At 46.4% G+C, this 16,198-nt stretch overlaps 1 protein-coding gene across 2 annotated transcripts in view; it reads left to right on the top strand.

Annotated features, from left to right (window-relative positions):
* Positions 1 to 16,198, top strand: part of DOCK1 (dedicator of cytokinesis 1) — a 453,094-nt gene that overhangs the window by 404,871 nt on the left and 32,025 nt on the right. For both annotated transcript variants that reach the window (XM_081074113.1, XM_081074112.1), the window contains exons 39-43: positions 7,496 to 7,585; positions 8,426 to 8,530; positions 12,577 to 12,718; positions 12,861 to 12,939; positions 14,828 to 14,912. In XM_081074113.1, the coding sequence (XP_080930239.1) occupies positions 7,496 to 7,585; positions 8,426 to 8,530; positions 12,577 to 12,718; positions 12,861 to 12,939; positions 14,828 to 14,912 (501 nt within the window). The remainder of the gene's footprint in view (positions 1 to 7,495; positions 7,586 to 8,425; positions 8,531 to 12,576; positions 12,719 to 12,860; positions 12,940 to 14,827; positions 14,913 to 16,198) is intronic.

The raw sequence follows: 16,198 nt of genomic DNA, 5'->3' as shown, positions 1-16,198 counted from the left end.
GTTCTGATTCAGTACCTCTCAGGTAGGGTCTGAGGTTCTGCATTGTCAAGCAGCTCCCAGTAGTGAGAATGCAGCTGGTCCAGGAACCACCCCTGAGTCACCGGCCCCCCTTTGGCTGAAGCTACTTGAGGTCAGAGCAGGATGTGTCTGGTGCTTCTGTGTCCCTCTGAGGAAGGCCCATGCCACACACAGACTGGGCACTCAGTCATTCTTTTTTAATAAACTTTATGTTACAGAGCAATTTCAGGTTCACAGCAAACTGAGTGGAAGGCACGGAGAGGTCCCATTTTCCCCTGTCCCCCTCCCGCACAGCATCCCCCACTGTCAACACTGTCATTTTGATTCATTTTTCATTGACGTGGGCACATCCTGGCCAGTGCTTGAGCAAGTACTTGAAAAGGCAATCGTTCAGACGTTCCAACAAGTCCCTTCTATTGGGCGTGTTTGTCCCCTTAGTGCGGTCCCGACTGCTTAGCCAGCTCTGAGCCTCTGAGAGGTCCCGGGCTATCACTGCTGCCGCGGAGGTTAGGGGCGCATGTTATCTTCAGGCTCCCTTCTCCAAGCCTGACTCCGTTATGCTTAATGCCACGTGTATCGCAGAGGCTGTAGGTCAGACAAGCACAAGTTCTTGCTAGAACAGGGCTGGGTTTTCCTGCCTGGACTCCTGTATGTCTGTCAGAAATAACATTAGTCTTCCGTCAGAAGGATTCCGGGAGTACACGGGGTGAGTGAGCAGGGACAAGCGGGCCGGGGGGGCCTTCCAGCCTCAGGGACAGTCTGACCTAACGTGTTTCCCCGAAAATAAACCTAGCTGGACAATCAGCTGTAATGCGTCTTTTGGAGCAAAAAATGATTTAAGACCCGGAATTTTATATTATATTATATTATATTATATTATATTATATTATATTATATTATTATATTTTATATTATGTTATGTAAGACCTAGTCTTATATACGACTTGGTATTATATTATATTACATTATATTATATCATACCCAGTATTTTGCATTATATTATATTAGACCCAGTATTATATTACATTATATTATACCCGGTATTTTTTATATTATATTATATTATATTATATTATATTATATTATATTACATTATATTATATTATATTATTATATTTTATATTATGTTATGTAAGACCTAGTCTTATATATGACTTAGTATTATATTATATTATATTATATCATACCCAGTATTTTGCATTATATTATATTAGACCCAGTATTATATTACATTATATTATACCCGGTATTTTTTATATTATATTATATTATATTATATTATATTATATTATCATATAGACCCGGTATTATATTACACTGTACTATATTATATTATACTATATTATATTATAAGAACCGGTCTTATAGTAAAGTAAGACTGGGTCTTATATTAATTTTTGCTCCTAAAGATGCAGTGAAGCTGATTGTCCGGTGAGGTCTTATTTTCGGGGACACACGGTAACCGCCGGCACAGCTTCACCCAGACCTGTGTGCTCTGTGCTCCGCAGCAGACTTGCTGTGGCTTGATTTGATACTTTAGCAGGAAAAACTTGCAGTTCTGAAAATCACATATTCAGGTAAGGAACATGTAACCACAGTTGAACTTGAAGACCTACAATTGTTGGTGGTCACAAAATTATAAAGTAGAGATTCCGGGAGCGAAAGTATGACTGAGTTACAGCTGCAGTGGTACAGGCCGTCACCTCATGTAACGAAGGACGTTTTCATTGCATCCTTGACATGGGAGACTTTACACGTCCTAAAGCTGATTTTCAGTTTTAAATTTATCCCACTGCCTGGGGGAAATAGGGACCTACAGAATCCAAGGCAGGTTTGTCCTGTGAAAACTTGGAGCAGCCATTAAAGGAGCTGGGGCGTGGTCAGGCCCGCGGGCGGCATCTCAGTGGCAGGGAGACCCAAACGTTACAGCAGGAGACTAGGGTCGGGTTGTATTAAAAGTTTCTCTACCTTTGTGCTTTGAAAGCTGCCATATTGAATGGATTTTCCAGTTCTTTATATTGGACACTCTGGCTTTTGAATTAGGTTGTTATCTTTCTGTATTTCTTCTGCACAAAATCATTCTCCTAGTTTTGCTTTTCTATCGTTTTAAAAAGTTTTGAATGCCTTTTGGCCTAGCCCCGGGTCGTTTTATCTTTTTCTTTCTCTCCGTAAAAACGACATTTCCATTCGTTCCTCTTTTTATTCTTTTCCAGCTCTTCCTTCCAGGGCTAATAATTACTGCTTTTCCACTGTATTTTTACCACCCCTTTGAGCACCCCTCCCCTGACAAAGCCTGGTCGGGCTTTATCATGGCAAAGGAATGAATGTTTTATCCTGAAGATGCGCTGAATTATCTGTCTTATTGTGTTTGGTTGAGGCCTCGTAATTTTCAACAAAGCCTTTAAGTCCAAGTACTTCACTGAAAATCACCAGGCTTCTCTGTGGAGGGTGAGTCGAAAATAAACCTGGCAGCAGGAAAATGTCGCCAGAGTGAAGAAGCCAGTATTCAACGTGAAACTACCTCTGAAACCAGAAGTAGCCTGTTGGCGTCCACAGAGGGGACACCTCACTGGCAGCCCACGTCCTATAGAAGCTCTATGACTGTTTTCCACTGGAGCTCTGCTTTCTTTTCCCTTAAAATAACGTCGCCTTGACAAAGTTCTCACTTTACCTTGTGCCCAAGTCAAAAAATGAGGTCTCTTGCGTCATCCTGTGAACTAAAAATGGGGGTTTGGGAGTAAGTTCCTGTTTCTGTTGAAATGGTTGGATTTCTTTTCTAAATATTGGGGGCGAAATTTTCTCATTCTATGAGTTTCCCTTTAAAAACAGGTTGTTATTCAGAGGAATTGCTGGTACGAACATAATGTGACACCCTCTGCTTGGTTTTATTCTCAGCACTTCCCGAAATTTTTGAAAATCCTAATATTCACTAGACTCTGTTCAGTCAGAATTTGGCCCAAGTGTTCAAAGAGATCATACGTTAATTATAAATGCTCCTATAAAAAAAAATCGTTTGCTATCAAAGCAGGAGAAAATCCATTTTTAGACTCAGGAACATCACCGCTTCCCCATGCTCTGCAGGACCACTCACACGTCTTCACTAACAAGCCTACTGTGTGCCAGGTGCCAGCCTGCACCCATAAGTTACAGAGAGAAGAGACAGGGCCTGCAAGGGGAATGCGAGGGCTGCTGCTGGTCAGAGAAATGACAGACCATCCTCCAGACTGTCACTGGTGGTCCCTGGGCCTGCCATCCAGCAGTAGTGGGTGCGATTGCTCTTCTGAGGAGAAAGGGAGGATCCACCTTCAGAGAAGGCAACATTTAAAGTGCTTCTTGAAGAATGAGATCAAGTTTGCCAGGTGACAGCTGGGAGGGGCAGGGGTTCCAACGCGTGGGAATAGCACTGGGAAAGACAGGGCCTCTTCCGGATCCGCAGGGGGCCTGGTCTCAAGAAATACATAGCATCTCATTTTGAGAAAATGTGTTCCTTCCTCACATTTTCTTTCAGGGCGTTAAAAAGGGAACAAATGGTTTTCCGTTTTGAGTGATGGAGAATTTCTGTAGGGAGAGAGCAGCCACTTGGACGACCAGGAGTTAGACGGGCTGTGACTCCTTGAATACTTGACTGCTCCCGAGAGCGGAATTCGTCTTCTAGTCGCTTTGAGAAACTTTCCATAAAGGCCTCCCACGTCCGGCCCCAGTGCCAGGTCCCACAGGGTCCCTCTGCCCCGCCAGAGGGTGGTCAGCGCTGTCTAGCCACCTTTCTCGGGTGGCAGGCCGTGTCTTGTGCACCCTCAGGGAGAGGATGGAGCCGTTGCTGCAGGGTCAGGCAGCTTTGAGCTCAGACCACAGAGGACGCACCACTGCTGGGGCTGAGGCCTGACGCGCTCAGAAATGTCTTTGGAAAATGTTTTCTTTGCTCAGGTCAGTCGAAGCCCATTGGGAGCAGCAGGAGGACGCAGGGTATGGGTTGGCTCAAGGAGAGAGGGGAAGGCCTAGAAAGTGGAGGTGCCCACAAGGGGGCTCCATTCTGTAAAGAGAGGTTGCAGGCCCCTCTGAGAACAGCGGGTCCCTTCTCAGGTGGGCCACAGCCGCTAAGCTGCTGCTGTCCTTCCCATGACACATACCTTCCCCGGGGACTCCAGCCCTCATCCTAGAGGGACGGGGAAGAGACTGTCCCTCCCAGCACTCCTGCAGACACACTGCGTGTTCCGGCCCGTGCTAGAACTGGGCCACCATGGTCCCCTCCAGCTCCAAGGGACCTCGGCCAATACCCCGGGGTCTTCCACGCCGTTGGATTCTTGTCACCTCAGAGACCTGTGTGGACACTGGAAATTCAGAGGGTAATTTCCTGACACCTGCCTGGAGAAACACAGGAGTTTTAGAAGAGTAAGTGAAATTCAAACGTCCAGTAAAGCACCTTCACTGGTATGTCACTTACAGCTGGTGAGTTAAAGCACAGGTGCCTGCGAATATCCCCATTCGTCATCACCAGCCCGAATTAGTGGTAAGGAGCAGCTGTCCAGACCGGCACCTCTTCCTTCATCTGCCACCGCTGCCTTATTCTGTGAGATCAATGTCATCATCCCATCCAACGGGTCCACCATCAACCTTGTAGTTCTCTGCAGGAAATCAATAGTTGATATGTTCTCTGCAGCCACATCTTTATTAGAACTAACAAAGGAGTTTCATCAGGGAAAGAAAAAGTTTTCAACTCACGAAACTTGAAGAAATGGAACTTCCTGAAACCACACAGTTGAGAAAGAGAAGATTATCATCAAGAGAAAGCAGCTAAGACCACCTGATGGAAAGAGGTGCTGGAAAGAACATTCCGTGTTGCAAGTGAACTAGCAATGTCAGGAATGCTATCACATGGATTAAGGATTTCATGTTAGAAAATAAAGTGTGTGCAAAGGGTGCTTATCCCTTCGGACCGCGGTGAACCCCATAAGCCTAGGGCACATCTAAGAACCCAGCTAAGGCAGGCCATTCAGTCGCACAAGTTCAAGCGATTCTTTCACCAAGATAATCTAAATCTTGATTGTACTGAATCTGTTTGCTCTCTGGCACTGAATAGTTTTCAAGGTATTCACATTGGAAATATGAGTTACCCATACTCCTTAGAGCCCAGTCCTATTAAAAGCAGGTGAAAATCTCCTTAACCCAGAATCCTTTAAAACCGTCCCGGGGGGATGTTGTGCATTTATAGAAAACACAATCGTGTAACCTCAGGGTGAATTGGATAAGATATTTATTCAGGACTTATATATTTTTAAAAAACCATTGCTTTTGATGTGGATCTAAAGCATCTCATCTGTCATTCAGGATAAGAACAGATTAAGCAATGAGTTAGAAGCCATGGCATTCTAGGCAGCTGAGAAGGTGTGTGTTAGCGTGCAGAAAACTAAAGAAAAATCCAGTGAAGGAGAACGACAAGGAAAGGTAACGTTTTCTTTGAAATGGAAATACACTGGAGAAGGAATTTGTGGCTGGAGCTTAGAAGAAACATGAAAAGTGATAGAAGCTCCCCCTTTCTAGAAATGTGAGCTTGGGCTCCAGCAAAGGACCACAGAAAGTTCTGGATCAGTAGAGTATGATATTCAAAGAATACAAGGGGACTTCGAAAGATTCAACAGGATGGAGATGAGATGGGGGTGGTTGTGGGAAGGAGCCAGTGTGCAATCTGTAGGAAGGACATCTCAGCCGCTTTCTTTCTTCCCTGGGGTGACTCTGCCCCTGAAATTTGTTTCTACTCTGGGCTTGTTTTTATTTTGTCTTTCAAAGTATTAAAATGCAACTGTTATCTCAGAATTGTTTTTTTCTCATCAAAAATGTTTCTTTAAGTCATAGCTATGTAAATTGTAAGTCTATTGGGTGACTCAGTAACAGGTAAGGCCCTCGATGGAGTCATCCTACTAAGAGAAGGCAGAATAGCAGGTGGCTGAGGGCTCAAGGCTGAGGGCGTGCCAAGTGTGTGCCTTCACAGCCTGTGTTCCCAACACCGTCCGCAAGTCAGGAGGAGAGCCCTCACCAAGAGAGGAATTTGCCTGCACCTTGATCTTGGACTTCCAGGCTTCAGAAATGTGAGAAAGTAATGTCTGTGGGTTAAGCCGCCCTGTCTGTGGTATTTGTCACAGTGGTTCAAACTAAACCAGTCATCAAACGTCAAAGACTAAGCTGGGCCATGTCCACCCCACCGTGTTCCCTTGGGCAAGTAACTTAAGTGTCCAGTCCCCAACTTCCTTATCTGCAAAATGGGTGGAACAAAGGTGAGGGACTTACACAAAAGGACACGGGTGTGGTGTTGTTGGACCCAGAGGAAGCTGGGAGCCACTCGCCCGAGCAATGAGTGCGCCATCTTGTTGGAATGGTGGTGGTGGAGAAGTGGGCAGCTAATGTCTGAGAACGCAGTATGCAAGATGTGTGACGCTTTCCTGATTCTAAGCCAACAGCCTTCAAGAAACATTGTTCAGCAGGTCCTGGGCTCCTGTCCAGAAGTTTGGGTACTGCTGGGTCCCTACCCTCCGGGACATAGTCTCTGAGGACAAATGACAAAGGAGCATTCCAATTTCGATACATTACAAAAAGATTTGAAGGAGGGAAATCCTGGGCCCTTGTGGGAGAAAAGGAGCTGAGTGGGCAGCACCCTGGAAGGCTTCCTGGAAGAGACTCTTCCTCCATATTTTCCATGTTCTTTTCAAGTTAACCACTTTATTTTTCCCAAGGAAAATAAGGGAAATCCAGGGCTACTACACGTATCAATTACCCCATACGTAACAAAAGTTTATCAGCATTTTGATACATCAGTTAGCTGATGGGAAAACCACTTTCAAAATATCACTACAGAAAGTTCCTCTTTTAAAATGATGGCAGTGTGGCTGGTTAGCTCAGTAGATTAGAGCGCGGTGCTGCTAACGCCAAGATTGCTGGTTCAATCCCCGCATGGGCCACTGTGAGCTGCGCCCTCCTTAAAAAAATAAATGAAATGATGGCAGGCTTTTCATCCTCCCGGTACTTGCACACGTACAGTGAACTTCTTGGAAGCCTTAATTCGGAGTTGAAATGCATCCTGGTCTTTGTGACTGCTGAAATAGAAAATTTATTAAATGGGAAGGTTTGGGAAAGAGCAAACTCAGGCTCCTCGCAGCCTCTCGTCGCCCTGCGGCCCCTTTCCCTGGCTCCATGGCTGCTCACACATGGGCTGCAGGAGACAGAGGATGGGAGCCAGTGAGGACCCCGGGCGACGCAGCCTGATGGCTGAGGCAGGAGGTGACCACGTTTGTCAGCTGATGCCTATTGTGAGCCAAAGGACACGAGCTTCTCGTAAATATTTGTCTTTTCAGTCACTGTTCTCGTAGTGTTTTTCAATTAAGTTAGCTCATTTCCAAAGTGTTTTGTTATGAACGGTCGTGTTACTATTTCACCCTTTGACCACATAATTCAGGGTGGCTTTCTCTCTCCCTTTTCTTCCTCACAGATGTGGGAGGAGGCCATCGCCCTGGGCAAGGAACTTGCCGAACAGTATGAAAACGAGATGTTTGATTATGAACAACTCAGTGAATTACTGGTAGGTCTTCCTTCCTCTCTCTGTACATGAACACGGGCAATCTAAACTTGTTCTTCTAGAATTTCCCTTTCCCTTTTCATGTGGGGATTCTGCTCAGGCTCTCGGTAGCCTTGGCCATCGTCCTGCATTGTCTGGGAGGAGAGTCGTGATTTATTTGCTGGTAGGTTCTGGCCCACGAGGGTCCACTCTACTTCCCACTGAGCTTTTGTAACCACAAAAGCTCAGTGGACGATTTCCATGTGCAACCCGCTGACCTCGTGCACACAGCGGTCATCATGGCTCGAGGGCCTCCCAGAAGCACCACTGGTATAAAACTGGAGACATGGAGAGTGGCCTGACCTGTCACCTTCCACGGAAGCTCCGTCAGTTTCTGGTTACTGCCTTCTCGGCTACGACGTCGTTTCTGTATGCGGCAGACCGACTTCATGGTGTTGTCATGTTTATCATTCATTTGGAGCAGAATTCTGCCCTTTTAAATTCTTCTTTAATGTCTCCCGTATCTGGTCAATAACATTTTTTAAAATACTGAAGACCAGCCATTTAATCAGAAGCAAAACTGTTTCTGTGGCATCTGTGAGGTTATTGAAATCCCTATAAATCACAGCTGGTTGCTAAATTTGGCTTTTTTGGTCACATTCCCCTACTGATTACTAGAGGATGAGTGAATACTATTGTCAGAGCTGGGTGGCGAGACTAAACTCAGAGGCACACGTTCATGCCTCTCCTCCTAAGACCCTCCTGGAATTGCCAAAGCGCCGAGAGCCCACTGGAAGACACCAGAAGAACGGACGCTCAAATACTCTATTCAAACCTGAAATGCATTTTCTTACTTCCTTTCAGAAAAAACAAGCTCAGTTTTACGAAAACATCGTCAAAGTGATAAGACCCAAGCCTGACTACTTTGCTGTCGGCTACTATGGACAAGGATTTCCCACATTCCTCCGGGTAAATTTTGATTCTGTTTAATCTGAGCCAAGATTCTTCCCTGGGCGGAGAGCCTCTGCCCATTCAGGAAAAATTTGGACTTTGCCCCCGTGGCTCAAAGTCTGACTCTGTAATCTAATAGCTCAGTGTGGAGCTTAGGGCGCCAAAGAGGGGCTGGTAATGCTTCTTGTGATTGTATGTAGACTTTCTATTGATTTTTCCTAAACAGAACTCCCCTTCAGCCACTTATGTGTATTTTTAAACCTGTGATAAAAATATACACAGCGTAAAATTTACCATCTCAACCCTTTGTAAGTGCACAGTGCAGCGGCGGTAAGTATGTTCAGTGTTGTCCAACCACCCCGACCCTCCCTCCTCAGACCTTTCTCATCTTCCCCAACCGGAACTCTGTCCTCATTACATACTTACTCTCCCTTCTCCCGTCCCCTCAGCCCCCGGCACCCACCCTTCCACTTTGTGTCTCTGGCTTTGCCTACGCAAGGGACCTCATAGAAGAGGGATCACACAGGATTTGCCCTTCTGGCTCATTGCTGTTAGTCCAGGTCCTCCAGGCCCGTCCATGTGGGAGGGTGTGTCAGAACTTCATTCCTTTTTGTGGCTGAGTAACACTCCATTGGCGGGATGTACCACGTTGTGTTTATCCGTTCGTCTTTTCGTGGACATCTGGGTTGTTTGGCTACTGTGAATAACACTGCTAGGAACACGTGTACTTTTACTCACCCGCGAAGCGGGAAATGCATTTCCAGTGCGGGAAGCTCTGATTCATAGTCCATCCCTGAGACAGACACGTGCTGTTTGACACAGGATGAAAGAAATACCACAGTTGGCAGCCAAATGCCCATTCCCCAATACTCACGAGGCCAGAGGAGAAACTGGTGAGCCAGTGCCACCTGGCCTACTCGTAGAATTGTTCCCAGTTTCCAAAAACTCATTCTTGGATGTCATTGACCAACAAGTCATGGTTTCTTGTCATTTCTTACGACATGCTTTTAGTGACACGTGCTTTTCTCTCATGTGGGGAGGCGATGCATGGTTCCTGTGGTTTTGGGGAAGCAGAAGCTCTGTGCCTGGGGCAGTTACAGCCAGGGAGACATTCCTAGGCCCAGGGCTATGTTCCTTTGGCCTGGAGTTTCTGATTCCACAGGCTTCCCTGATAGTATACAACTTCCCTTTATGCAATGTCGGCACCAGCGGGAAGGACATAGTCGGTGAGGACTTCTCATTGTTTGTGAATGTCAACCCGTGACCCTCATAGGGCTGGCCTGCTCCAGAGGGAGACCTGCTGGGTTAGCCACTCACGCAGGGTCCTGGCTGGGTGATTGGGGCATCTGGCCCTGTCGGCACAGCTCAGCCTCTCCCTGCCGCCATGGCCTTCGTTGTACAGCCGTGGCAGTACACGTCTAAGATAGCGGCTGGTCAGAAACTCCCATTCTGGAGAAAGTCTTCCTTTCCAAGAAGAATACGGTTGTAAGTCCTACATTAGGCAGCATTTGGAAATAACTTTATTTTAAATAGAAAAACAAGCCAAAGGGTATAACGAGCTTGCAGCTGACGTCACCTAACGTTGCTCATGGCTTTGATTAATGTGCTTGGAAATGACCGTGTGGCTGTGTGTGTGTGTGACTCTAAGAGCAGACCAAGCCTGAATCATGGCTGACCCGTGCTGTGCTGCATGTTACAGGTGTGGCTGTCTGAGTTTAGTGCTGGATCCAAGGCCACTAACTACGGCTCTGTCCTGGCTTCCTGACGTGCCAGCGGGGTGGGCACTGGGCCCACTGATAATGCCAGGGATATGCTGGGAGGACACACTGGGTCATCCCCATCAAAAGGACAAAATGCAAAGTACGAATAGGGTCTCACAGGCGTGATTACTATTGAACTGACTTTCCCGCCACAGCTGAGTAATTTCGTGGGGCTGCAGCGGTATATTTATTATGCCTCACCAATCACCTGTCGGGGCTCAATCTGACAATGACGTAGCAGTTATAAAAAGAGGGGGTGGAACGTCTGGCGCCTTCATGCATTGCTGGGAGAACAGCCCCTGAGAAGTGCCTAGCTGTCCCTTTGGCTGCGTTTTTCTTTAAGAGTTGATCTGTTTTTGCAATCATATTAATAGTTATGGTCCTTACAAGGAATGACTGTCTTTGACTATATGTGCATTTCCCCCTTGTTTCCATGTTTGAAGGGACCACTTCAGAATGCAAAGTAATTGACGTTTCAAGAAAATGTTATCAGGTTTTTCACCTGTAACTCATTAGTGTTTTTCTGTTAAAGCCTTATATACATTTGTTATTATTAAGTCCTTCTTGTAGTGTAAAGCATAATAAGCTCATGTTCATTTCCTAGTGCCTGTTATACATTAAATCTTCCTGAATTTCTGAAATGTTTGGCTTTATATAGCCTTCAAAGATGTCCACACTGTGTATTTATATTTCTGATTAAGACTACATATTACTTTGCTTTCTGTTTGACATTATTTTTTTAGAGAAAGAGAACATTTTTCTTCCATAATGGGTACTTTAAGACATACCTAAGCACAATCGAGTAAAATATTCAATTCTTAAATTGTTTATTCTTCAGTGATTTACAGGAACTCAGAATGAGTTGAGACTAGGCAGGGAGATAAATTGAGTATACCAGAGGATCATTCTTTATCTTTTGAAAATTCATTAATTAGACAAATTATAATTTGACCGTGAGCTGAGTCTCTAGGAGGTAAATAGAAAAGTAAGCAGTGGAATGCTGTTCTATCTGTCTGCCTCTCTCCCCGTCCTCTCTGGCGTCTGTCTGTTGTCACAACAGATAACAGGGCTGTACCTGGTTGTGACCAGCCCCCCTGGAGCCTCTGGCCCAGTGTCCCTTGGTTAAAACAACAGATCCACCCACACAACCAAGTCCCAGGAGGAAAAGCATCAGCCCCCAGTTCCCCATTTCCTGGGTTCCGTGGCTTCTGCTCACTGTTTTTTCCTTGTTGTAGGTTTCCTTTAGGTTTAGACAGTCCTAAGATCGGGGGTGGGGGGTGCATGGGGGAGGCAATAGGCTTCAGGGACCAGCGGAGCACCACACTGTCTACCCAGTGCCACCTTTCAGTGACTCAGTTGACCCTCAGAACACACTGGTTGAATCTGTGAAGGTACGGAGACTTGTTATATCTTGGAATCAGAACTTTCCTAACAGATACATTTACAGAGTGACTGAGTCACACCCAGACAGAAATGGCCTCAACAAGACAGCCTATGTAAGGGAGAATGCCTACAAAGTTAACACGCACCCCGAAGGTCGCCTAGCCCAGCCATCTTATCACTACCCCCAGATGGACACCCCAACTAGAACTGATGGAGGTGACAAATGGGAGATGGACAAAACGACCCTTTAGAAGGAGAACTCTGTGTTGTGCCTTCTCATTGGTTGATGGATAGTTGTCCATACACACATATCTCTGAACCTGCAAATGAGGGAAGTTCTACCATCCACCTCCAGTCTCTCCACCAGTGGAAGCCAAGGGCTTTGCTTTGGTCTGGACCTTTTCATCTGGTTCTGCTGAAGCCAAGACTCTGTAGGAGTCCGCTTGAAATGTCATGCTCAGGTTCTGAGGCCTCACTATGATCTCATGCTCTCATAAATTCCTTTCGGCAGGATGGAAACTCATTAGGTCCTACCAGAAAAAAATAATAATACACACACACACACACACACACACACACACACCCATGACACCCACCATTACCCATCCATTTGCCTGGGTGCCTTCACCCTCTCTACCATTTCATGCACTTGGTTTTTCAGTTTTGTAAATGGTTTGTCCTCGTGAAGACTGTATACATCACCAGAGATCAGTAACTCTGCATTGTGTGGTCACGGCGTCCTCCACAGTGTAACGTACGTGGCTTGTGTTCCTGTGTCCTTGGCCGATAAGACCAGTGAGATGACAGGTGGTTCCTCCAGTCAGCGACTTCCTCCTCCTTAACCAAAGACCAGTGCGTTTCTGTGTGAGGTTTTCCCAGCCCTGCCCTGTGGTGTCACTTCATGACTGTCGTTGTTTCCAGGGGAAGGTTTTCATTTACCGGGGCAAAGAGTACGAACGCAGGGAAGACTTCGAGGCTCGGCTCTTAACCCAGTTTCCAAACGCTGAGAAAATGAAGACGACATCTCCACCAGGCGAAGATATTAAGAGCTCCCCGGGCCAGTGTATCCTTTTAAGACCACAACACAGCGAACAGGAAGAGGTCGCACCCCCATTCCTTTGGAGGGGTGGTGTTGGGGAAGAGGGGGACCCGCTCACGATTGATGTTCATGCTGCCTTGTGATCCTTGACCCCTTTCACCTTCAGATATTCAGTGCTTCACAGTGAAGCCCAAACTCGACTTGCCCCCGAAATTTCACAGGCCTGTGTCAGAGCAGATTGTAAGGTAATCAGCCCATTTTTCTTATCCAGCATGAGGGTGGGGAGAGACTGTGTACAGATCCCTTGTTCATAGTTTTACCTTTGAAATGATGGATCTTAGTCCTTCATTAGCTTTTCAGATGGCCTTTCTGTTTACTTAGAATAGAAAGGGAAACCAGTTATTTTCAGCATCAAAGTGAAGGATGTGGAGTGAAGGAAGCCCACCCCCATCCCCAGGGTGTGACCCTTGAACAGCACAGGGGTTCGGGCATTTGACAATCTGAGTATAACCTTAGACTCCCCCAAAACTTCATTGTCCCTTGTATCTGGAGGGATTGGTTCCAGGACCTCATTGGATACCCAAATCCATGGATGTGCAAGTCCCTTATATAAAATAGCACAGATCAATGCACACAGTCAGCCCTCCCCATCAGTGGGCTCCCAGTCAGGGCTCAAAAATAGTGCAGGTGTTTATTGAAAAAAATCTGTGTATAAGTGGACCTGCGCTTCACACCCATGTCCTTCAAGGGTCAACTGTAAAGGAAGTTATAAAGGACGTGGCTGGGAGGCGGCAAGGATTATTCCTTTCCCGAGGTCAGGAGACGGGAACTCCGGAGGGCGGAGGGGACGCTCTACTCGCTCCTGCTCCACCTGGTGAAAGGATCCCTGTAGTTTTCAGTGGTGCACAGGTCCTGCTCCATCTCCAGCTGCTCTGAGCCTGGACACGTGGGCTGTGGCCCGGCATTTGCATTCTGTGGGGCAGGAAAAGGGATTCGGACAGGTGCTCTTGGTGGAGAACGGGGTTGGGGTGAGAAGAGCCCTTTCACCCCTAATCACAACAATTCCGTACTATGGGATCACAAGGTGGCTTTTAAAACGCACGGGTCAGCTGTCTGAATTTGAGTGAGATTTTATGCCTCTCCATTGAATTGTATCTGACTCGGCAATGCTGTAGAAACACCCTGCTTTAGATGTCCCTTTGATGTTACGAATTTTCTTTTTTATTTAATCCTTGTTCTAGTAAAAAAAGAAAATGAATCTCTTCAATGGTCTAACAATGCTTAAGATCTGCTTATTTTGTATCATGGAGTTTGGTGGGTTGTGGCCTTCCTGAAAATTCACTATCATTTTTTTAACCTTTTATCAACAATGATGGGAAATAAACCAGGACTCTTATTTATTGACGGATGATGGCTTCCACAAGCCTTCCATTTTAAGTTTTGCGACATTTTTTTCTCAGAGGGAGGCATGAATCAAGTAGTGAAGGATAGTGCACTCTCAGGTATTTCCCCTCCATGTGGGGAGCCCAGCTGCATTTCAGTGCAGGAGGATGAATGAGGCCCCCAGCCTGTCTCTGGAGTTTGTCACCCCTGCCCCCCACCTCAAGCAAGGAAGGTGCACTCTTGGTCCGTGCAAGTAGTACGACTGACTGCTTTCTGCCTTTTGTAGATTCGAAACTGAAGTAGGTAAGACCTCTTTAAAAATAATGAAGACGTAACTTCTTTTATCTAAGAAAATAATAAATTATTAAATTATTTTAATAAATTAGTTGTTGAATTATTAAATTATTACGTTTTTAAAATAATAAATACCCAAATGGAGAATGGAGGCCTTTTTCCTCTCTCCTTCCCTTCGTTGTGTCTCTGTTTTTGCCCATTTCAGTCTTACTCAGCATCACTTCTCCCTTGAGGGTGTTCAGGGACAGAGAGGGGGCAGAAACTCAAGGTAATTTTTCCACCTGCCAGCATTTGTCTTCCCATGCCGATCGGGAGAGGAAGCCACTGCTATCGATTCGGGTCAAGGTTGGGGATATTTTAAGGAATGCAATGACCTGTTGGGAGGCCAGACCTCACATCTAAAAGCAAGACTGCTTTTTGGGTTAAATGTTTAATGATTTCTCTGTCTCTTTACAGTTTTTACAGGGTAAACGAGGTCCAGCGATTTGAATATTCTCGGCCAATCCGCAAGGGAGAGAAAAACCCAGACAATGAATTTGCGGTAAAAAAACAACCATCCCCAAAAGCACATTCCACCATCGACAAAACTGCCTGTGGAAAAAACATGGCCTCAGAGGCGACCCTAGTGCCGTGATCAGTGGCTTTGTACATTATGTACAGAAATCCTAATGTGTTACCCCTTCAAATTTGGTGAAACCATGAACATATCACGAATGGCCTTGCGGAGGTCCCTATGACACAATATTGCAATAAGGTGACGTGCTGTGAAAGCGCTCCCAGGCCCCTAGCACTCTTGCTTCTCCGAGGGTGGACCTGAGTCATCTTCCTCGGGGCCCATGGAGCACGTGCTGGGCCCACCACTCAGATAGGCGCACAGGTGCCAAGCACTTCACGGGTCTGCACTGGGCACTACCGCGTCTTGGGCCGGGTTCTTCTGTGCGCTGGGCACTGTCCTTTGTACCGGCCATGGGATGTGGAATAGCGCCCCTGACCTCAGCCCACGAGATGCCAGTAGCACCTCCCCAATCCATCAAATCAGAATCAAAATAAAAAACAGAGTCAAAATGTTATCACACATTGCTAAATGTCTGTCCCCTGTTGAAAACCACGTAGAGTCATGCAAATATTGATACAGATCCTTGTAGCCTTTTAGAAAATATACATATAACTGGTTTAATAGATTCCATTTTGCAAAGGCATGAAATAAAGCATAGGTTTTCTTTTTAATGTTGATATTTCTCCCTCCTCTTGCCCTGGAAACCTCCCTTGGAAATCGCTCCATAGGCCCATGTTTTAAGGAGGCATTAACCTCAGGGACTCCTGAGGACACCACCACTACTGGGAATGGCTCCCCCTGCCCTGCAGGCTGGAGGTCAAAGGTGAACTGGCAGCTGACCCACAGTGAAGCTGGGGGCACTTCCGCGGAGCCACCTCCATGCACCTTCCCTGGAAGCCCTAATTTTCCTACAGTCTCCAATCTCAGGGCAAAATGCTTGGGAGTCTCAGGGCACAGCTCCTGACGCCCTTCCTGCCTGAGCCCAGTTGTCTATGTGTCAGCTAGGAGCTTAGGGTCGGTGAATTCTGAAGTCGTCCCCAGTTCCGGCACAGGTTATTTCAAAACTGAGACCCTATTTCTTGGTTCCTGGGGCATCCTGGATCTATTTTGTGACCAGTCAGTGGGGTGTAGTCTGTAGGAGTGAGAGGCACGGCCTGACCTGTACTGCCACGCTGGGGGCGGGGCTTTCTCAGCCCTACCTGTCTGTCATGGTCATGCCAGCATTCCCGCCATTATTTACATGGTTTCTCAACTGCGGATTTGTAGTTCTT

This window comes from Rhinolophus hipposideros (genome assembly GCF_964194185.1).
Source record: "Rhinolophus hipposideros genome assembly, chromosome: 15".
Classification (NCBI taxonomy): domain Eukaryota; kingdom Metazoa; phylum Chordata; class Mammalia; order Chiroptera; family Rhinolophidae; genus Rhinolophus; species Rhinolophus hipposideros.
This window is presented reverse-complemented; position numbering and strand designations above follow the sequence as displayed.